The sequence below is a fragment of the Pongo abelii genome, chromosome 8, assembly GCF_028885655.2.
Source record: "Pongo abelii isolate AG06213 chromosome 8, NHGRI_mPonAbe1-v2.0_pri, whole genome shotgun sequence".
NCBI classification, from domain to species: Eukaryota; Metazoa; Chordata; class Mammalia; order Primates; family Hominidae; genus Pongo; species Pongo abelii.
In genome coordinates, this window is record NC_071993.2 from 11,607,909 (window position 1) to 11,631,990 (window position 24,082).

At 38.3% G+C, this 24,082-nt stretch overlaps 1 protein-coding gene across 15 annotated transcripts in view; it reads right to left on the bottom strand.

Moving 5' to 3' along the window:
* USP6NL (USP6 N-terminal like) overlaps positions 1-24,082 on the bottom strand; it is a 151,410-nt gene that overhangs the window by 13,936 nt on the left and 113,392 nt on the right. For 14 of the 15 annotated variants that reach the window (XM_002820521.5, XM_054521911.2, XM_054521909.2 and 11 more), the window contains 7 exons: positions 20,550-20,659; positions 18,272-18,320; positions 16,559-16,679; positions 13,264-13,358; positions 12,613-12,678; positions 12,415-12,514; positions 9,233-9,385 (listed from right to left, as the gene is read on the bottom strand). In XM_002820521.5, coding sequence (XP_002820567.1) covers positions 9,233-9,385; positions 12,415-12,514; positions 12,613-12,678; positions 13,264-13,358; positions 16,559-16,679; positions 18,272-18,320; positions 20,550-20,659 — 694 coding nt within the window. The remainder of the gene's footprint in view (positions 1-9,232; positions 9,386-12,414; positions 12,515-12,612; positions 12,679-13,263; positions 13,359-16,558; positions 16,680-18,271; positions 18,321-20,549; positions 20,660-24,082) is intronic. The other variant, XM_054521906.2, reaches the window with a different exon arrangement.

Genomic DNA, 24,082 nt, shown 5'->3' on the forward strand with positions numbered 1-24,082 from the left:
AACAGTTTTCGGGAAGAATCGGTGGGGGGCCACTATCAGGAAAAATAATTACTATTCTAGGAAAGAGTTATCCCCTTCCAGATCAAACAGTAAGTCCAATTGTATTTTTAAATATTGCTGACTTCAAATATATTATCTGAAAAATCAAATGACTTCATGTTTAATGTAATATTAGCCAAAATATACAATTCAAACACTTGTAGCTTTCAATAACATGATGAAAAGAAATAGAATTTGCTTTCTAAAGTATGGCTATAATTTTTTTAAAGTTCAAAAAATTTTTATGGTTGGGTTCATAGGCTTGACTTTTTTTTCCCAGCAGATTAAACTTGAAAGGTAAAGGAAAAAGAGACTATTATGTAAACACATCTCTCACTATAAACCTATCTAATGCCACACAAATGTAAGAGGTCTTTGTTAAGTAACTTTTAAAACCTACACTTCGTCTCCTAGAGTTTCAATTTTTATACACATGTAAAAACGGTTAAATGTAACATCATTTTATATTATATGAACAAATAAAAGTGAAAACCCACTCCAATCCTCAAAAAGTGGGGCAATTTCTAAACTGACATACAATAAAATTGCTTCGTTTCTATGTGTGTGCAGTCAAGCTAGAGAATGGTTTCACTACCCCCAAAAACTGCCTCAGGCTAACCTTTTGCAGACAGTAGTTTTTTTATTATCTAAAAAATACATTAGGATTTCATTTATTCAATAAAAGTAACTAATACAGCCACAGCCACAGCCACACAGTGTATTAGGTGCTGGTGAGGCAGGAGCCAGTCACTGTCCCAGGGAACTTTCTGTCTAATAGAGACATGTCTGACAGAGGCACTGGAAGTGTGAGGACAAAAGCATGTGTAGTGGATGGGTCAGTCACAAAACACAGGTGCAGGTGATCAAGTTCTGTGGGTTTGGGGAGGCCAGGGATTGGCTGAGAAGGCTTCAGGCGATGCTTAAACCAAGTCGTGAAACTTGGCAGAATGGATGAGGACAGAGGCATCTGGGGAATGGTCGGGGGCATTCTTGGAGGAGGAGCGTATTCCAAGGCAAAGTGCCGTGAAAGAGCAGGCCTGTCAGAGCTGTGAGCTGCAAGGCGCAGGGGCAGGTGGGTGTAATGCACAGCTCTGGAGTCAACTGACAGAACTCTCATTACCAACTGTCTGACCTCGGGTAGGTACTTAACCTTGAAGCCCAAGATTCCTCATCGGTAAGCTACTAATAATAATACTGATGGCAAACTCCCCATGAAAACTATTCAAAATTAAAATAAATGCCAGTTAATTACAAATTATTGCCCTACCAAATCAGGAACAAATGAAAAGAACAGAGGATTCCATCAGGTTCAAAGATTTCTACAAGTAAAAAGTCAAGATCTTCTGGGTGGAAAGGGGCAGACCCTGAGGAGAAGGAAGAAAGAGGTGGTGGGCGACTAGGATCTAAGGAATCCGGACTATGTGACAAAGCCATCTCATAGGCACCACCCTCGAGATAATAAAGGCGGTGCCACCCAATGGAACTCACCTGGAGTTCCAGCTCATGCTTCAGCTGACTGAGAAAGTACACCCCAAGTTTACCTGGGAAAAAAGTCTTAAGTCCTGAAGATCTAGAACTAAATGGCAAAGTTTAAGAGAATCAAACGTGATTAATTCTGTAGTTTTTTGCATTAAGGAATCTGTTTATATTTAGAATTTTCTGTTTTATATATTTATATTTCAGAGAATTTGGCCAAGTTGGCCTTCTTATGCCAATTTAAAAATATGCAAATAAGTCACTGATTTGAACTTTTGATTTTAAACTTATAAACAGTATATTGAAACAAAAGACTTAAGGTTCAGGATATTCTTAAGGTTGAATTAATTAGATTTATAAGTTTTTTAGAACTAGGACACATTTTATTTAAATTGAAATTTGATACATTGAAAGGAAATTGGATATATTACATTTATAAAGGCAATTAAAAACGTTTGTAGGAGTTTATGTTTATAAGTGGAACCAAACATTAAAGTTCCTTTCGACGAGAATGTTAAAATTTGCCAGATTTTAAAATACTATACTAACTTTTGTAAACTGAATTAAATGTAAGGAAGAAATACATTTCTTAATTTGTAACTTTAATAAATACTAATTTTTAAAATCTAAATAATCCTGTGCATAGAAAATTTGTCCTTGAATTAATGATTTTTTTAAAAAAACTTGCATCAACAAATGACTACTGCAAAGGGCTGCTGGAAAAAATTAGTATGTGAATGCAAAGCATTTAGCAAAAAATTTATCATAGAAGACTCAAAGTTTGCTGTTATCATTACTACTATGTGACTCAAAAGCGGCCGGGGAGGTGGGATGTGCAGTGCGGAAGCTGCGGACAGGAAAGTGCTATACCTCACACTAAGGAGTGTGGATGTTCTCCCGTAAGCACTGAAGTACCCCGAAGGCTCTGGCCATTTACCAAGACTAAAATGGCTCTGTCAACTAGTCTGAGAAAAATCTTCTTTGATTCTTCTATCTAGGTCATAAACTATAAATCTGGCTAAATTGGCAGTCACAGTGGATTAACATAGGCTTTCTAACCAGAATGACTTCCATTAATTGACAAAAGTGCTGCCAAATGGCTTCATCTGAATAGAAGACAGCATGGGGGAAAACCAGTAAACAGAAAACTAGGAAGCATTTACTCTGCCTTTTCAGTACTAACTACATTTTAAGGTAACCAAAGAGTTACATTTAAGGTAACTCTCTTGATAAGGGAGGAAAAACTCTTTGCTACAGAAGTTTGCCAAAAAAAATGTAAACGAGGCTGGGTGCAGTGGCTCCCGCCTGTAATCCCAGCACTTAGGGATCACCTGAGGTCAGGAGTTCGAGACCAGCCTGACCAACGTGGAGAAACCCCATCTCTACTAAAAAAAATTACAAAATTAGCCGGGCGTGGTGGCACATGCCTGTAATCCCAGCTATTTGCGAGGCTGAGGCAGGAGAATCACTTGAACCTGGGAGGCAAAGGTTGCAGTGAGCCGAGATCACGCCATTGCACTCCAGCCTGGGAAACAAGCGTAAAACTCCGTCTCAAACAAAAAAAAAAAAAAAAAAAAAAAAGTAAAAGAAATCACTGAATTTGAAAATCACTATTTTGCAACCTCTGAAGAAATTTGATATAGGCAAGGATTATCAATGGATGCTAAAAGCATGATGGAGAGCGTTAAAGGGAAAACTGGACATCTCCATACAGTGTCAAGACATCATCCACAGATAACCTGCTAACTGAAAAGATTTTTTTTATTAAAAAAACTTCTATTTTAAAACAAAAAGATATGATTATCATCACCAAACTCAGCATCTCCAGTATTAAGAAAACAGTGGTCACTGTGGGACTCCTGTCTAATCTAAATCTTATTAAACTGCTACATCTAGCTTCTAGTTTGCTGAAACTACACAGAACACCAGGAAAGAAAAACCAGACAACTCCTGAGTGTGGGACGTTCCACAGAATAGCGGGACTATGCTCTTCAGCAGGTCAGTGTCATTCAGAGGAAAACAAAAGGTGGGGTGAAGAGGGGGGAAGAGGAAAGGAGTACTGCTCCCTGTCAAGCGACTTAAGCCCATAAGACAAATACAAAATGTAGCGCTGACTAAGTGCTGGTGAGAAAAACAGCTTAACAGGCAGCCTAAGGGACAACTGGAAATATTCCCACATGGAGCTGGCATGAAATGATGCTGAGGAGTCACACTGTAGTCACACTGTTACACTTGTTAGTGTAGCAATGGCACTGTGGTTGGCTGGGGGAAGGTACTTGTTTCTTGGCTACAGAGACAAGTATTTGAGGTGAAGTATCCTGATGACCTTATTTTCACTTTAAAAATGTTTAAATAAGCTGGGCAATGGGTACCTGGGAGGAAGTCATTATACATTTCCTTACTTCTGAATATGTTTGAAAAGTTTCACAATAAAAAAGTTTTAAAAAATGTTTCAACAGCAACTACAAAACATACAGAAATAAAATAAAGGTACAAAAATGCTAACAATAGTTAAATCTATGAGGTAGGCATATGGGTGATCATTTTTAATTTTTACATCATATTTCTCTGTATTTTTGATAGTTTTCATAAGTAAAGTTAAAAGAAAAGATGCCAAACCCACACACAAAAACCCCCACAAAACTCCTCTTCACACAAATCTAGTCAATGAAAACCAGAAATTTAAATGGTAGACAGTGTAGACTATAACAATGACAAAAAACTACATGTCAAAAAAACATAGACATGAATACAGCAAAAGAAAAGACATGCCTTTCAACACTTTTACAAACCACCCCCACACTACGAAATAAATAAATCAAGCATTTGACTTTTTATTATTATTATTATTTTTTCAAGACGGAGTCTTGCTCTGTCACCCAGGCTGGAGTGCAGTGGTGCGATCTTGACTCACTGCAACCTCTGCCTCCCAGGTTCAAGCAATCCTCTTGCCTCAGCCTCCCGAGTAGTTGGGATTACAGGCACCTGCCACCACGCCCCGCTAATTTTTATATTTTTAGTAGAGACAGGGTTTCATCATGTTGGCCAGGCTGGTCTCGAACTCCTAACCTCAAGTGATCTGCCCGCCTTGGCCTCCCAAAGTGTTGGGATTACAGGCGTGAGCCACTGTACCCAGCCAAGCATTTGACTTTATGGAAAAAAGAAGAAATAAACTAAGAAAATCAGAATTAACTAATTCAAGAGCTGATTCTTGATACAAGCCAATTAATAAAGACTAAATTCTGGATAATTTTATCAAAGAGCAGGAGAAGGTACAAAGAAAGTGAGAAATGAAAATGTAGGATTGTTACAGATATAAAAAGAACCATAAGAGATTGCTTTGCAAAACCTTACATAAATATATTAAGAAACTAGAAATGAATAGCTTTCTAGGAAAATATAAATGACCAAATGACCCACATTGACCTTAGAAGATAAAACAAATCAAAACATTAACCACCAAAACAATTATATCAGACGGAAATAGTTTCACAAATATATTTTCGAGCTGTTAAGGAATAATTTTAATACTTTGTAAAAGTTCCAGAACACAGAGAAAGAAGGAAGGCTTCCAAATTATGAGGACAGTATAACCTGACAACACACAGACGTTTTGGTTAACTGCAATGAAATCTCAGGAACAACCATTTAAAATGTTAAGTAAAATGTCAGAGAGTATAAATCAGCAGTACTATAAAGGAACAATTTATAACAACCAAGTAAACTTTATCCAAGAATTGCAATGAATGGTTCACCACCAGGAAGTATATTAACAAAATTATTACTGTGAAAACGTTTTAAAGGGAAAAAAATGATTATTTGTGTTCAAAAGGCATTCAAAAAAACTGAGCAAGCACTTTGATTTTTCAAGAAAACTTAAAAACAGTAATAGATGAATACTTTCTAGCTATTTTCTAAAAAAGAGATAGGATGCATGAATACTGAAAAGGAAGAGGAAGAACTATTATTTGTTGAAGATAAGATTTTGTATCTTAAATCTTAGAAAACCTAAGATAACTGATCAAATATATTGGCTACAAAAATATTATTAAAAGGATACCGAGAGTTTTCCTAACCAGTTAGAAAGAAATGGAAGAAAAGCCTCAACTTGCAACAGCAATAAAAGATACAACTATCCCCCATAGGATGTGGCACCCCTGCCTTGACTCTGTTTGGGTCTCCTCTGCAGAGCCCCTGCTTAGGCTCCAATGCCAGTGGCAGCAGCGACGTCCACACACCTGAGGCTGTGGAGAAATGGCAGGTCTGCAGCACACCTGGGGTTGTCCAGTGACCACCTGCTGACAGCCACATTTCATATGGTACACAAGTGGGGGGCGGAATGTGAGACCAGAAGTGTCTCACGGTCGCATGAAGAAAACAAACCTCAACGACCGTAAAATAAAAGCTTTTACTTAGAAAAACTCAATTTTTAAAATATCAATTTTGTCTCAAAAATCCTTAATGTCAGTGCAATCTCAATATTAATAAAATACTGTATCTGAATACCACTAAAATACTAGTGGATTCTTTTTTGTAACTTGACAAAATAATACAAAGTAATGAGGAGACATTTGCCCTAATAGATACTCAAAGCGTAACTGGAGGCCGGATACTCCTGTAATCCTAGCACTTTGGGAGGCTGAGGTGGGCAGATTGCTTGAGTCCAGGAGTCTGAGACCAGCCTGGCAACATGGCAAAACCCTGCCTCTACAAAAAATACTAAAATTACCCAGGAGTGGTGGCATGCGCCTGTAGTCCCAGCTACCTGGGGAGACCGAGGTGGGAGGATCACTTGAGCCGGGGAGGTCAAGGCTGCAGTGAGCCATGATTGAGCCATTACACTCCAGCTTGGGCAACAGAGTGAGACCCTGCCTCATATTTAAAAAGTGTAACTGGAAAAGCAGAGAGCAATGGAACAGAATAGAGTGCCAAAATGTAATTTAATAAATGCCACTAATCCACATGACTAATGGTTTGGAAAATAAGCAGAGCTGAGTTCTTATTCCATAACAAAAAGTAAATTCTTGATGAGCTAAAGATTTCATCATACTCGATTATATCTCAATGAAGTTCTACCCATAAGCATTAAAAACATATAAATGTTAGAAGAGAAATATGGGTACTTAAGAAAAAACACTTCATCCAGCATGTGGAAAATTCTTTACAAAAAACACAAAAGCAAGAAGCCATAGGGAAAACTGTATGGAAGGTGTCTGCAACACATAATAAACTGGCCAGTCTCCTTAACAAGAACCTGAATGAACAGACCAATAGAAAAATGGGCAATAGATGAACAGGGAAGTCCACAGAAAAAGAAAGAAGGGTGCCCCAAAGATATCTAAGAAAGATACTCAAAGAACTACCAATCAGAACAACAATGGAAGACTCTATCCAATCAGTAAACATTTTGAAATGTAACAGCACCATGTTTTCACGTGGGCCTAGGAAACAGGCATTGCACGCGACTCGGGGGAGTTCACACTGCCACATTATGTAAGGAGTCAAAAGGAAGTGGCATGTTCATGTAGGTTTTTTTTTTTTTTTTTTTTTTTTTCTGAGTCTGAGTCTCACTTTGTCGCCCAGGTTGGAGTGCAGTGACGCGATCTCGGCTCACTGAAAGGTCCACCTCCCGGGTTCACGCCATTCTCCTGCCTCAACTTCCCGAGTAGCTGGGACTACAGGGGCCTGCCACTATGGCCGACTAATGTGTTATATTTTTAGTAGAAACGGGGTTTCACCGTGTTAGCCAGGATGGTCTCGGTCTCCTGACCTTGTGATCTGCCCTCCTCGGCCTCCTGAAGTGCTGGGATTACAGGGGTGAGACACTGTGCCCAGCCTCATGTACGTTTTTAAAAGGACAGATGTGACATGGAATTTTCTTGGTATGATGTTCATTTAATTATCTTAGTGTTCCATATACAGTTCACAAAAATTTAAAGAGAATGACAGGCAGGCGATAAAAGGCAGATGGTCGTGCTAGAAAATGCAGAGATGCCTTATCCATTCTACCTTCACTGCCAGTATGATCAGAGCTGGATTCTGCTATATTTATTCCTCCCCTTTTCTCCCCTGCCCCATTCTCTGTCCCCATTCTATCACTTCCTGGTAAAACGATCTTACAGACTACTGCTACTAGGTTTCCCTATCTGCACAATGTAGATGAGCACTGTTATGAGTTATTTTTAGAGATTAAATGAGACAGCACCTGTGGTATGTGGCACACAGTAAACACCCAATAAATAGTAGCTGCTAATTAGATGCTAAGTCACCACCATCACAATCCATGACACAGGTTTTGAATTATCTCATGTTTAAATAGTTCCATATTTTTTCCTCTATATTTGACTTTTACTAAAATTTGCCTTGACCTCCTTTTAGAAGGAGGCAAGATATTTAAAAATAAATGATAGTAGAATAAAATAAATAAAAATAAATGATAGTAGAAAACGGAAGTCATTACACTGAACAGGAGAGGGCTGACCTCACTTAACAAAGGCAACGGCTCCATAAGGCCTAGGCCCACACCCCATTACTGCTGCGAGGGTTGCTTCCTAGGAACCTGGATGACCTTGAGCAAACCTTGGAGGAGTGCTGATTAGACCCTTCTCAATTAAGTAAATAAAAGCAAACATCTTGGTTTTTACCAAAAGGAAAAATGTATTTTCCATGAAAGTACTGCTTGTCCTTCTGTACAGACACAGCCAACATGACACACTGATGGGGAAACGCCAAATTCACCCCTGCGTGAGGGCATACATAACTGACTTTCTTTACTTTTCATCTCTCGCCCATGACCTTGCACTTCCCTAGCCTCTTACTACACCCATCCACTGCAACAAAGGCAAGAAAGAAGAAAAGCAAAAGTAACTTTTTCTCAAGACATACATGGTCAAGTACTATCTGGTCACAACTTTGAAAGTTATTCCTCCTGTGATCTTTCGACATTTTCATTTTCTTCCCTCCCTTCCTGCACTCCTCTTCTGCCCCTCTCCCATTTACCCTGCAGCTAGCTCTAGTAACGCCCCACTCACCCTCTGTTATCATTCTGGTACATTCTAGCTCTCCAGTGCACACCCTGAGAGCTTCTCATCTTTCTCTTCAGTTCTTAAATCCCCAGCAAAGTAGCGCCTAGCAGAAAACCTATTAGTAGGTGCTGAAAAATGTCTTACAATAAGTGAATAAAATATATTATCTATACTGCAGCATACTACAAAGAGCCCTGGGCTAGTAGTCAGAAAAACTGGCCTGCAGTCTCAGTAATGCTATATGGTGGTTCTGTGGCTTCATATTTAAGCCACTTAGACACTTAAGTATCCATTTCCTCATCTATAAGATGGGGCTTTTACTTGCTGTACTTACTATTGTATATGGTTTCACAAAATGAGATGAAGAAAGCAAAAAAAAAGCTTATTGTTATGCTAGTTTAAAGCACCATGGCTACTTCTGTTGAACAACAGTATTTGCCAACCAAACTTCTAAATGTAAGCAGGAATAGTACAGTCATCTATTAGGAGAGGCAGATTTAATTAATATGTTTACTTGCCTTTCCCTAAAATAAGGAAAAAGCCAAAGCAGCTGAGCTGGTAAGGCGTTCATCCACGTTATGTCATCACAAGTATAATGCTTACGCTGTGGGCAAGAAACAGCCCATGTTAATTATGCCATGTCTTCCAATCTTAATTATAATGTAGATATAAAGTATTGGGGTAATTCTTACCAGGTTCTGGAAGGTCTAACTTTGCCCGCTTTAGTTCTGCCATAGAAATCTGAAGTTGCTCTATCACAAAATCATCTTCAAAGAAAAAGTCCTTTGCCAGGGTCTCCTGAAAAAATTCTACAAGTTCTTCCATGGACAATTTCATTAGATGTTCTAAGAAAGGATAAGAGAAATGAAAATGCCGAGTCAATAGCTACTTTAGGTAGGAAGATATTCTATTATATTCAGGTGTAGTGTAAAAGGGCATTAAAAAGGGCACAAACAGCATACAACTTACATATGGCATTGAGGACATCATTAAAACTCAGTAAGACAAAAATATTGCCTGATATTAAAGCAGCCACAGAGAAAAGCAGGAAAGTTTACTGGGAGAAAGGATGGGAGAATACTGCCTAATACTTCCTCATTGCAATAACCACATCTAGGCATTAGTATTACTCCAGAGCAAGAGCTTCTTAGAGACAGACAGAAAGACTACCTCAGCCGGCATGAGGCCCTTTCTCCTTTATTGATACGGAGCTCCAAGAAGCCCCATTTTAAGTCTGTATTTCTTACTGTTTCAGAATTTCCCAGAACATCTGGATTATTAATTTTGTGAGTTTTATTTCTACTTATGAAATTCATTTTCTTGGAAAAAGACATTCAAATTAAATATGAACACAAAGCAGAAAGTAAAAATCTGCTCATTACATAATACCCTACATAACACACCTCATCACATAATACCCTACAGGTAGATCCGGGTATTTACAAGTGTTTCTGTATATCAATTGAAGAATCCAAATTATACTTTTCAAGTTATTCCCCTTTTGATTTTTTCCCCATTCAATAATGTATCACTGATATCTCTCATTTCAACAAATATGATTTTACATCATCATTAACAGCTGTAAAAGAGTGTACTATATGTATGCATTGTAATTTACTTAATCAGTCTTCTAGTAATGGCCATTTAGGTGGTTTTTGATTTTTTATTATTTAAAACCACTGTGTGATGAACCTCCAGTAACAACGTATTTTTAAGACAATCAGTAAGAAAAAAAAGAAAAAGGAAGGAAAAAATTTCTTATGAGCTTTAGCTAACTATTGGTTAATATGCCCAGGAAGAGTTTTTCTTTTTTTTTTAATTGGCTAATGACAAATTGTATTTATCTGTGGTAGACAATATGTTTTGATATATGTATACACTGTGGAATGACTAAGTCAAGCTAATTGACACACCATTACCTCACATACTTATCTGTTTGTAGTGAGAACATTTAAGATGTACTCTCAGCAATTTTCAAGTATACTGCACATTACTATAAACTAGAGTCACCATGCTGTATGATAGCTCTCTAGAATTTATTCCTCCTGTCTAACTGAAACTTGAATCAGCATCTCCTCCCATCCCACAGCCACCCTTCCATTTCGGAAACTTTATATGGTGGAGACGGAACTTCACGTAAGTCTCTAACCAAGAAAAATACACAGCAGCAGATTTGTCCACAGCTCATTTAGTCTAATGATACGGTAGCATGTAAAGCAGTTGCTATGCTTAACGTTTATTTACAAGGGTAAAGAAACTTTTTACTTGTCAAAATTAATCAAGGGTCATATAAGTAGAACAATTTAAGAAGCAGATGAGAGCTACAAAGAAATATATTATGTTTTTACTTCCTCATTCTTGAGGGAACATTAAGCTAATGTCTCCTAATAAAAACTGTACTTCTGTTCTCTATTTTGATCCGTTAACAATCCAGAAAGAAAGTGGGGGGGGGGGGAGGACGGGGAGAGAGGGAGAGAAGGAGAGAGAGAGAGGGAGAGAAGGAGGGAGAGAGGGAGGGGGAGAGAGAGAGGGGGGGAGAGGGGAGAGCGGGAGAGGGATAGAGAGAGAGGGAGAAAGGTGGGGGGTGGGGAGGCAAAAGGCGGTGTGGGGGCCGGTGTGGGGAGGAAGGAAAAGAGATTTCACGAGATCAGATGACAAACCTGAATCCTGGAAGACAATTCATAGTCAATTGTTTTGTTCTGGTGCATTAGTTGAGGAAAGAAGAACTGAGTATAAGGGAAGTGAACCACAACAATTCTGAGTCCTTTTCTTGAAAAAACTAAACATAACAAAAGTGCTTTTAAAGGGCATTTTCATTCCTATCTAAAGTATGGATAATCTGGCACTCCTGCAGTCCATGCTTTTCAAGTAAGCAACCAACCAATCTTACAGTAAAGTCCATAACATGTACTTAGAACAATGCCAAGCACAGCAGAGAGAAAAACTATAAACAAGACCCTGTGCACTCAATTAGTTTATAATTTAGTTGGGAAGCAGAACAGATCATTCAAGAATAACCTAAGAGAGTTGAGTGCACAATGAACATGAAACTATGTGGTATGACCTGGATTAGAAGTACGTGTACATATGAAGCTCTAGAGCTTTCAATGATTTTCTCTTCTGCATAACTACAAGAGAAGTCACAGAATTTTTAAGGCTGAATTGAGACTTTAAAGATGAACAAGATTCTTCATGAAAGAAAATCTCATTTCTTTATTTTAAAGTAAGGCATAACATATCAAATTTATAGAGCCCTTAAACATATTGCAACTGAAGACTAAAAATTCTCCAGTTTTGTTTTTTTTTTTTTTTTAATCTTGCTGCATTTATCTGCCTATAGACACTGGCTGAACTTGCCCCAGAGGCCATAATGCACTGAGGTAGAGAAGTGGGTCTGTGTGCTCCCACCCACAGTTCAGCTGGGTGCTATTCTCCCTGGATGAAGGAAACAGTAATAGAAAACGTTCTCTCCAGCCCTTTGAACTAAGTAAGGGGCCTGGTTTCTTTGGTCTTCCTTCTCTTACCACAAACTTGAGATTCGACTGATGAAAAGGACAAGGGATCCCAGTGGAAACAAATACTTAACGAAAAATATTACTACTGAAACCAACTAACTGCATTCTATAGAAGTGTGAAAATGACACTGATATAAACAGAAAAGAACAAAAGACCTTTGCAGTGAAGTAAGCTTCTAGTCATGAGAAAGACCTTACAAAAGTACATTACCAACTGATGATAATTTCTCCAATGATTTTCAAAAAAAATTTAAACCACTATTAAAAGACAATGAATTTGAAGTGGGTGGGGAATGAGAAATCAAGGTTAAATAAGCCTCAATTTTTAATAAAATTTTAGAGTTTAAGCATTTTCTTACTTTTGTGTAATTTTAAGATGGTATAAGACATAGCAGTAAGAACTCGTTCTCCTTCAAAGATGTAGATATCCCATATTCTGAGGTTTAGTGTAAAGGGAGTCTACAATTAAAAGCAAAACAAAACAAAAATAAGGTTAACAGCTTCCCCTCACCTTGTATTTATAATTTTATGACTGAGTTTTGTAAATAAATACTTACACGATCAAGGAAACACTGAAAAAACCATTTCATTGTGTAAAAACTTGTGTAGATTTCTTGAGAATCCTGAAAAAACAAAGAGCTCACAATTTCTGGATTGTAGCAAACTAAATTTAACAAAATAATACTAAGTTAGGAAGGCTGTTGGATGCAGCTATCAAAGCCAAACACATTTACTTCTCAAAATCACTCCAAGAATAAATTCCTCTTATGACAGGACTATAATACAACAGTTAGATTCTCTTTAATATATTTTACAGTGAGCTATCTTTGTTTTACTAAACTACTGTTTTATAGTAAGGCATATATATAGTTCACTAACAACGAGTTTCTGTGACCCTGAAAAAATACTTTCTGTACAATGAAAAAACCTCCAAAACAACTGGGAGATCCCATATCTTTAAATTATCACATTGTTTGTATTATTAGCTTCAAAGAAGTTCAAATCCCTCAGTAAGTACTGTGATAGCCTATCAATATTAAATTTTACAAATCTAGTGTTTTGTAAACAACTGGGAATTATAACTGCATAGTAAATGAAATGGATGACACTATAAATTAATAAGGTAATTGGACCAAAGACAATTTAATTATCCCAGCTTTTTTGGGGGGGTGGGTAGGTGGGTGTAAGTCAGTGGCACATCTACCTACCAAGTGTTGCTTAAGCTTGGACAGAAATTTGTTCAGTATTTTTTCATGATGTTCTTGAAACCTCAAGAGTTTAGGAAAACCTTGGACAAAAAAGCCTAGAATACAAACATAAAAACAACACTTCATAAACAATACCAACAAAACCCTCCAATCTTAAAACACAACATCTTTCATTTGTAACTGTCAAAAATAAAAAGAAACATTCAGTAGTTATCAAAACATTTTTTCTCCCCACCCAGGAAATAACTGTACATAAGCTTTGGGTAATGAAACTTTTAGACTAGGATTTGTTTGCTAAAGATCTTCTATAACTTCGTATTTTTGAATTTAAAGGGAAACCTTAAAAAAAAAAAAAAAAAAGGGACACTGAAGACATTTATCCAGATTACCTGTTCTTTTAAGATATTGGGCCATATCTTAAATGCATATATTTTTAATATATTATTCCAACCCTGACTAGTCATTTTGTTTTAATATGTTAAATAACAATTTATTACTTTTTTCAGGCTTACTCTAAGAATTTCATTAGTATAAAGTCCCCAAGTTTTAAATCGCCTTTTAATCCTTTCCTAAAAAGCTATATTTAACATCTGCTAAAAATACAGGCACTAGATGATCAATGTTATATCCAAAATGATATTTTATCCCATGTGACTATACAATATAATCTATATCTAAGAAGTAACAAATTACAAATGGTTAGCATTAATTTTGTGTATTTAACTCATTGAACTTTACATCTATTTTTCTTCATGATATTCTATACAATCCATTAAAAAGAAAGTCCACTCAACAGACTTGATGATTCTTCTACATTAGGATCCAACCTGGGTTCCATGCAACTTTGAAAGACGTTAACAGACGTTCTATGCTTTTGAAAAAGAAACCAGAGGACACATTTATATCCTTCTTAGATATTCATGAGGCATTTTAGCTTATTAATGTTCTTGCCTATTAGACTTAATGAAACTTGTTTTTCTTTCACTCAGTCTCCCACACTTATGTGATCTTGGAGTCCATTTTCCCCCCAGAAAGTCTGCTGCCCCAAAATGAAACTCTATTCCACCAAAAACCTGAGGCACATGCTATTGGGCAATGGTGCTTTACAATCTACTGGGCAGAATTATTTCTTAACTAGTTCTCAGTTTTCTAGGGTGTGTGTAAAAATTTCCAGAGACAGAGATTCTATTCCTCCTTTAGTAATATTTTTCAGTGAAATGGTTTCATTAAAAAAAAAAATCCATATCTATCAGTGCCACTTTCATAGTCAATTTGATAGGAATGGAAGTTGAAAAATTTTCAAGAAAAGTCTAATTTTCGAAAAGTCAATACAGTTCAGTAATAACTAGCTCAAGAATGCTAAGAAGTCTAACAGTTCTTCATTTTCCACTGATGTTCCAGCTCTCATATTTTATATTTTCAGCCTTAGCTTCAATTCCACACATTTATAAGTGAAACCACCTTCACACTAGAAATGCAAAGTACTGAGGTAACCTTTAGTTATAAAATTTCATAGGCAGACATAGAAACAAACATCTCTAAGTATAAACTGACCTTTAATAATGAGCGAAACTACATTCTAAGTAGTTAGGATAGTAGAATTAATATTGTTTTATAGATTAGTCTAGTGATAATAATTGCTGAAGGTAAGCTATCAAACAGGTTTAAAAGAAATGACCGTTTCCTAAAATTGGACAGTCTTGGACACAATTACATACCAGTTAAATTTGCATTCTATTGTACCTCAAGACAGATCAGCAACACAATCCCACAGGAAAGCAAAATAAAGACTGACAGGGAAGAGCGGCTTTCTTCAAGATGCCTTTTGGAATGATACTGCCTATTGGATGGCAACTCAATATAATAATATGTCTTACTTTTAGAGTCTATTTATTAGATGCAAAGTGCCCAGACCCAGTTACCATGCAGATGGTATTTGTTAAGTAATTGGCAAGAAACACTAAGGGAGAAAAACAAATGCAAACACATACATACCCCCCTCACTCTTCCACACACACATAATATCCTCACATGGTCAGAGTGTGAGACTTCACAAACAATGGGCTATAGAAAGTCATAATTTTGAAAATATTAAAACAGTACTTTAAATATATATCAGGTTCCTCATCACACAAAGCTTATTCACAAACTGAACTTGGAAGATCCATTCTTAGAATAACTAGTGTTAAAATTATTTTAAATTTGATATTAACACTTAGAATAACTAGTGTTAAAATTATTTAAATTTGATAGCACTGGGAAAATAATTTTGCATTATATGAACAAATGCCCTTTTTATTTCCAAGACAAGTTGTGATCTAAGGGCGGGGGCTGTGGCTCACATCTGTAATCCCAGTATTTTGGGAGGCTGAGGCGGGAGGTTCACTTGAGTCCAGGAGACTGAGACCAGCCTAGTCAACATAAGGAGACCTCATCTCTACAAAAAATTTAAAAAATTAGCCAGGCATGGAGGCACATGCCTGTGTGGTTCCAGATACTAGAGAGGCTAATGAGGCGGGAGGATGGCTTGATCCCAGGTCAAGACTGCAATGAGTCACACCACTGCACTCCAGCCTGGGTGACAGAGCAAGACCCTGTCTCAACAGTTGTAATCTAAACTCTCTGAAATAAAGTCTATTGCTTAACTTGGCAAAAACAAGGAAAAAGTTATTATAAACAGTGTTAACTTGAAAACCAAAAAATCAGCAGGTTCTGAGATATTAAATAATCGAGTGCCTAGAACACGTTATCAACCTTTTATTTAAAGTGGAACCAATTTTATGTGAAAAAACCAAAAACTACACTTGAAATATAAAACTACTTAATTATTACCTTTCCTTTAAAAACCTAAGTGTCATTTCTCAATTATTGTTTTTTTGACAAAGTGTTATATATCACAATATCCAGTCAATGGTAAACATTTCACTGAAATGATAATTTCATGACCATCTAAAAGTTTTGATTAAGAGGCATCTTTTATTTCTCCCAATAATATACCTGTCCTTAAATTCCTCCAAACCTAAATTAGTTTCTTTTGACCAAGGGCAAGTAAGGAAGAATTTTAAAATGCCAACAATATACCTTAGAGTAAAAACAAAGGAAAATAAATGTAAATGTTTTAGAAAAGTTCAATAATGAAAAATGAAAGAAGAAACTAGTAACAAATACTAATGAACTCAATGAGCCCTGAGACATTAAATTTGTTGTATGTAACTCTTGCAAGCATCTTTGGTTTTGTTTTAATCTACCTTTTTCCCTACCTTGATTGTTTAGATAAAGCACAGGGTTTTCTTACCATGCATGGCATGTTTAGGGCCTGAGAATAGTTTGACCAGGGCCCAGAAGGCGTCTTCCTCGTTCATATACATGAGGAGTAAAGCTGTGATCTGGCTCATCCCCTGACAATACCCGACTTCCTGGGGAGCAAAGGGGAACACAGAAGCTGAGGAGTTTAGTCGAATTACATGCATATGTACAGAGAAAAAGCTACTCTATAAAAACCAGAAAATGCCTACACACATCGTTTAATGGTCCATTCTAGAGACAAATACTATACTCTTTACAGTATTATGCCACATAAGAGAATAAAAGTGTGCTCAAAAATAAATGTACAAGTCTAAATTGCTACATATTTTTATTGGACTCTGTTCAATACTGTCACACTTCCTTTAAAGAGTGTTAATATTTATTTCACTTTATGTATGATTCTTAGCTCACTATTCCTCTTCTTTGCTGGCAAAGTCTCCCCTCCTACAATACCCAGTATGCTGTCTTGTCTCCTCTAGATTTCTGAACCCTTAAGCAGACACATCTTGGGATGCCCATGCACAGTCTATGCCTCCTCTCTAAGAAATACCCACTCTCCCCATAGTCCCTGCTTATGATGTGGCCTTAAGGATTCATGCTTGTGGCACAGGAACCACAGCTAATGGACCAGAAGAGGACAGCTGCCCCCAGGGGAACAGTTATTTGGTTGCACTGACTCATCAGACACTGTCTCTAGGAAATGTGAACAAAGCCAGAGACTGTAATCAGATGCGGGTACGTACTGCAACAGAATGCTCACAATGAGTCTGTGGGTGCAATCTGAGCCACAGTATAACTGGCCAGTAGGCAAAGGAAGCAATCTGGAGAGAGAAACAGTGAACTGAACAGTTCACAGAGATCATCTGAGATACTGAGTGGCCCCCAGAATGGAAGAGATGGAAGGTGCAGCTTTCCTTCTCACCAGACACTTCCCACCTTCCAGCTCCAATTCCGGTGAGGCCCAACTAGTGCTTCCCTCCTATGAGATGTCCCTTTAATAACCCCTTTTTAACTTTTCCTAGTTTGAGTGAATTTCTGTTCTTATAATTTAAAGGTTTTAACTACAATAGAAATTATACATCCCAAGGTTCAAAGGTCCTCCCTGGGACCTAGTCAACAAGTATTCATTTAACACCCACATTAAGTCCAACACAAATTAATCTATCCCAGATTATCTTCTCCCCCAACAAGGCTGAACGCCTTAAGAAAAGCATGTCTATTACCAAAGAGTTTAGCCTCCTCCTGGGGATAGCCAGTAAGGGCATAGTTATCTTGTTTGGACCTCACCTAATAGATAAATGTGATTGTAAAAAGTAACCTCCCAAGAGCAAAGAGAGTTATAAAAAGTCGAGCAAAAATTAACCAAGCCACCTACTTCCTGTCCTTCTACCCTGTATATCTGCTTAAAAATAAAAACAAAACAACACAAAACATTACAAAGCAAAACAATATGGAGGGAGAGAGAAAAGGTGAGACTCACTGGCATACTGTGGTCATATTTAGGTTCTTCCACTTCAGAATCAGCTCTGCTCTAAGGCCCTAGGGTTATCACAGGGTTTCAGCTTAAAAAGATCCACACAGCTAAAGAGACCATGGAGACCACCTAGCTCTGAGATGCAGAAATGTGCCCACAGGGCCCTGCTAGGTAGGGAGTGCCTCAGAATACAACTCAAAGACCTTGGGCAGGCAGGCCCCAACTTACCGTATTATAAATAGAATAGGCAGCAAGAACATGGAATAAGGATTGTTGCCTAGAGAAAAAAATTTAGATGAAATACAATTTAGTAATTTCACATATTTTAAAAATTACACACTTAAAAAAATAAACCAAAGACTGACTGAAAACAGATAATCCAGATAAAATTACTAATGTAATAAATTATCCCAAGTTCAAATTCAAACAACACTCTAAAAAGTCTAAATTCAAGACTAGATAATATTCATTCTGAAAGGATTTATACCAAGAAAACACAAAACACTTCAAAATTCCTAAAATTTGTTGTCCTCTTTTGCTGATCTATCTCACTTTGAGACCCTTCTGATAGAAGCAGCTGGCTTGACAGAATGGTGGAATGGCCTTTTGAAGGCTCAGAGACATTGCCAGCAAGGTACAATACCCTGCAGGGATAGGGTGATGTCCTTGGGATGCTGAATATGCTCCATATCAGGCTCCAATTCAAGGTGCTGTTTTTCCCATAGCCAGGATTCAGGGATCCAAGATTCAAAGGCTGGAAGTAGGAGTGGCTCCACTCATCATTCTCTCTCGAGATCCACTAGCAAAGCGTTTGCTTCTTGCCCCTGCAAGCTTGGGTTCTGCTGGTCTAGAGATCTTAGTTCCAAAAGGAGGAATGCTTCCACCATGAGACATAACAGTGATTCCACTGACCTGGAAGCTGAAACTGCCATCCAACCACTTTGGGCTCCTTATGCCTCTGAACCAACAGGCAAAGAAGGACATGGCTGTGTGGGCTGGGGGGATTATCCTGATTACTAAGGGGAACATGGGTTGCTATGACACAACAGACACAAGGAGGAGTACATCTGGAATGCAGGAGAACACTTGGGGCATCTCTTACTAGTATTACTGAGCCCTGTGATGAAAGTCAATGGAAAACTACCAATTCAGGCAGAACTGCTGGGTTCAGATTTTCAGGAAGAAAGGTTTGAGTCATCCCTCTAGGTAAAGAACCACAACCATCTGAGGTGCTTGCTGAGGGCAAAGGGAATATGGAATGGGCAGTGAAACGAGGCATTATAAATACCACCTGTGACCACACGACCAGTCACAGAAATGATTGCTACAATTATTATGAGTATTTCTTCCTTATTTTTTTGTAAATATGCTTGTATATATACCAACAAATATTTTCTTCTTCCCTCTCTTTTCCCTTATCATCTAACATAAGGTATCTTAATAACAGTCAACTTTATACCACAGTGTGTAAGTTACAGGATACTAAAGCAGAAGTGTGATCATCTCCCAAAGACTTGGCATCCTCACGTGGGGAAAGAATTAGCACATTTCAGCTGTGAGCAGAATAGTGATATCATGTTAGGTGGAAGGATGACTTGGTTACTATCTTACTTGGAAATTGTTTAAGGTGGTGTGTATGAGTGCCAAGTTGACAAGGCTGGACTGCAGTGGTTGGCTTTGGGTGTCAACTTGGCTAAATAACAATCCCCAGATATCCAAAACACTGATATAGGTGTCACTGGGAATGTATTTTGTAGATTGATAAAAATCCATAATCTGGTAACTTTAAATAGGAGAGATTATCCTAGAAGATCTGGGCAGGCCTCATTCAATCTGTTGAAAGGCCATAAGGGCAGATTTGAGGTTTCCCTGAAGAAGAAACTCTGCCTGTGGCCAGCAGCTTCAGCTCATGCCCGAGGCCCAGACTGTCCTTTCCGATGGCCTGCCCTGTGGATTTTGGCCTTGCCTAATCAGCCTCGACAGCTGGAGAAGCCAATACCTTGAAATGTCCTAATATATATCTCCTATTGGTTTCTGTTTCCTGGTTAGACTCTCTGACTGATACAGAGATCAGCAAAACTGTACTTTTCATTTATAAGTTGTCACAGCAATGATGTATCAATTCATTAATTTCTCATTTCATGTCCCTTTTTTAAAAAAAAGTTTCATTTATGTGTGGGGGTCAAGGTTATAGAGATACATTTATCACTGACAAAGTTTTTACATACTCTGTCATTCTTCTATGACTTCTAATAAAAGTATCTACTATATTTCTAAGAATCCCCAGATTATGAGTCTTTACCAATTTTATAGCACGTGCTATATCAAAAGTTAAAAAATTTCAGTTAAATTAGATCTTAAGTTTCACACAACATGGATGCAAATGATCTGCAAAAGCTTAAACCTTTAGGACCTAAATCGAAATTACAGTCTATAAAGGCATTCTAAGTTAATAAAGACTATTTATAAATGCGATTAACATTTCATAATATTAAATTTTACTCACTTAACACCGTATCTGTCTCTAAACATAATGTGGTCCCGAAATGTGCGGTTGACATCCAGATCTATTTGTCTGATGTCAGGTGAACAGCCCCGTGCTCTGTGTTTTAATTTCTGAAGAGAAAAAGAGAGAAGAGAACAGATTTTTATGGAAATTAGTTGTTGAAAACTCTATGACAAATAATAATTCTCATTAAAAAGTTTTTGGTTTAAAAAAATCATTCAATGGTTAAAAAAATCAAAACTATATATATAAAAAGGTACACAACAGAAACTTTCCCTCCCCTCCATTCCCCCATTTCTCCTACTCCCTGCTTCTCCCTCTTCCCCTACCTTCCTTCCCTTCCATCCTGTCTATCTAGTTAATTTTAATTTAGGATAGAGAACTTTTCAGAGTTGGCATTACTGAACTATGTGAAAGTTCTTCATGGCTGAGCCATGCAGTCTATTATGATTTCTTGTTTCTTTCCAGGATGATGCTTTTGTTTTCCTTGAAGCTAATCATTGCCTTGTTTCTCAATTTGCTTCGTTTCCCACCTAATTCAATCCCAAGCTCACTATAAATGGTATAATCTCCTCGGGTGATGTTCCAGTAGAGTAGGTGTTCCACCAGCTTCATCTTGCTGTCTGCTGCTCCTGCCTATGTGGCCTGACCTCTGGGCCTGCTCCCGCCTGTACAGCCTGACCTCTGGGCCTGCTCCTGCCTGTGCGGCCTGACCTCTGGGCCTTCTCCTTCCTGTACGGCCTGACCTCCGGGCCTGCTGCACAGCTCAGGTCTTGGAGCCTCCCTTCTCCACCTGCTGGGGTGGTTTTCTCCCATGTTGGGCCCCCTGTTTCCTGGTCTCATATCTTTTTTTCTCAGGTTCTTCCCTTGCTCTGCAGGAACACACCCTTTAGTAGCTCCTGTGAAAGGCTATATGGAAGACAAAGTTTTTGAAACTTTGATTATCTGATCATTCTACCCTCTTATTTAACTGTCTGGCTGTTTTAGAATTCTAAGTTGGAAAATATTTTTGCTCAAAAGGCACAGCTTCACCGTCTTCTGGCTTCCAGTGTTGCTATTCTGTGTTTCTTTATGTGCAATCTGTGTTTTCTCTCTAGAAGCTTGTAGGAGTTTCTCTCTCCATGTATTGAAACTTCACATTTGAGTACTGGGTTTGGATCTATTTTTATCCACAGGGTTGGGCACTTAGTGAATCCTTCCAATCTTAAAAACTCCTACCCAAATCTTTCAGCTCTCAGACATCTTCAACAATTCATTTGTCAATTTCTTCATCTTCCCTTCCTGTAGGGTCCAGCCCCACAGGGTCGGTGAGTTTCTCCCCGTGTGCAGCAACAAGAGAGTGTAGAAATAAAGACACAAGACAAAGAGATAAAAGAAAAGACAGCTGGGCCCAGGGGACCACTACCACCAATGCATGGAGCCCGGTAGTGGCCCCGAATGTCTGACTGCGCTGTTATTTATTGGATACAAAGCAAAAGGGGCAGGGTAAAGAGTGTGAGTCATCTCCAATGATAGGTAAGGTCACGTGGGTCACGTGTCCACTAGACGGGGGGCCCTTCCCTGCCTGGCAGCTGAGGCAGAGAGAGAGAGGGAGACAGAGAGACAGCTTACGCCATTATTTCTGCTTATTAGAGACTTTTAGTACTTTCACTAATTAACTACTGCTATCTAGAAGGCAGAGCCAGGTGTACAGGATGGAACATGAAGGCGGACTAGGAGCGTGACCACTGAAGCACAGCATCACAGGGAGACGGTTAGGCCTCCGGATAACTGCAGGCGAGCCTCACTAATGTCAGGCCCTCCACAAGAGGTGGAGGAGTAGAGTCTTCTCTAAACTCCCCCGGGGAAAGGGAGACTCCCTTTCCCGATCTACTAAGTAGCCGGTGTTTTCCCTTGACACTTATGCTACCGCTAGACCTCGGTCTGCCTGGCAACGGGCATCTTCCCAGATGCTGGCGTTACTGCTAGACCAAGGAGCCCTCTGGTGGCCCTGTCTGGGCATAACAGAAGGCTCGCACTCTTGTCTTCTGGTCACTTCTCACTGTGTCCCCTCAGCTCCTATCTCTGTATGGCCTGGTTTTTCCTAGGTTATGATTATAGAGCGAGGATTATTATAATATTGGAATAAAGAGTAATTGCTACAAACTAATGATTAATGATATTCATATATAATCATATCTAAGATCTACATCTGGTATAACTATTCTTGTTTTATATTTTATTATACTGGAACAGCTCGTGTCCTCAGTCTCTTGCCTTGGCACCTGGGTGGCTTGCTGCCCACACCCTCCCTCCATTCCCATTTTCTTTTTCTGAAACTCTTATTATTACAGTCTGGGAACTCCTAGGCTATCATCTAATTTTCTTGTATTTTTCTGTATTATTTTACATCTCTTTGCTTTTATAACTGACATTCTGGCAATTTCTTCAACTGTCATTTTCAATTAAGTTTTTCATTACTAATATTTTTTATATTCATAAGCTCTATTGTTTTTGAGTGTTCCTTTTTATAGCATTCTATACTTGTTTTATGGATGCAGTATCTATTTTTCTCTGAAGATATTAAAAATAGTTTTTTAGATTCTCTTCTTTACACTATAATCTGTTTCTTACAAGCTGCTTTCTTCATTTGCTTCCACTTGTCTTTCACATTAGCTCCCTTCTTCAAATGAACAGCAAAACTTCGTTTTCTGCTTTTGTTTAAAAGTGGGACACAAAAAAGCTGCATGCCTGGGTGAGGCTTCCTGACTGTGATCCTGCTTGTGGAGGGATGTGGCCAAGCAGTTGGACTGGGGTTCCCTGAAGTCAGTACCTTTGGGTTTATTTTCTTATGCTGATCACATCCCCCAGAGAAGGCTCTTCCAATCTCCTGTCAGGAACACAAGCACCTAGCTGCCAGTGATCTGGTAGGTGAGTTGAGGAAAAAGGCTGGACTGTCCAAAATTTAAACTACTCATCTCCTCTGCTTTCATGACAGCAGCTCACCCTCAGCAAGGTCTGCGTCTTCCCTAGTCCAGAGGCCCTCTGTTTCATCCTCGCCAAATAACAAACCTCCAGTCTTGGGCCAGCACTGAGGGGGCTAAGGAGCTCTAACTGCTTCTGAAACAGACTTTAAACCACTTCTGTGTTTAGCTTCACCTCCACTTCCAGAGGTTCCTGCAGTTGGCAATTACCAAGCCTTACGAGATTCTGAGCTACTAATCAGGTTGCTTCTCCAATTCCCACTGCCAGCCTAGGATTTAGCTTCCTCAGGTTTGCTAAGTTTACTAAATATCTGTCTGCATTCTCATTTTCCAAAACTGGTAGCTGTTAAGCATCTCCCATTTTCTCATTTCTGTGGGTTTGCCTTTTTATAATAAAAACTCTGCTATCAATTCAGTGGCATTTCAAGGGAAAGGGAGCTAAATGAGTATGTTGAATCTCCCATGTTTAAACAGATGGGAGATTAAAATTTAACCATGTTTAATATAAATAAGAATTTATATACATATGTTATATTGACCCATTTACCATGTACTGGTAATACGGACTTC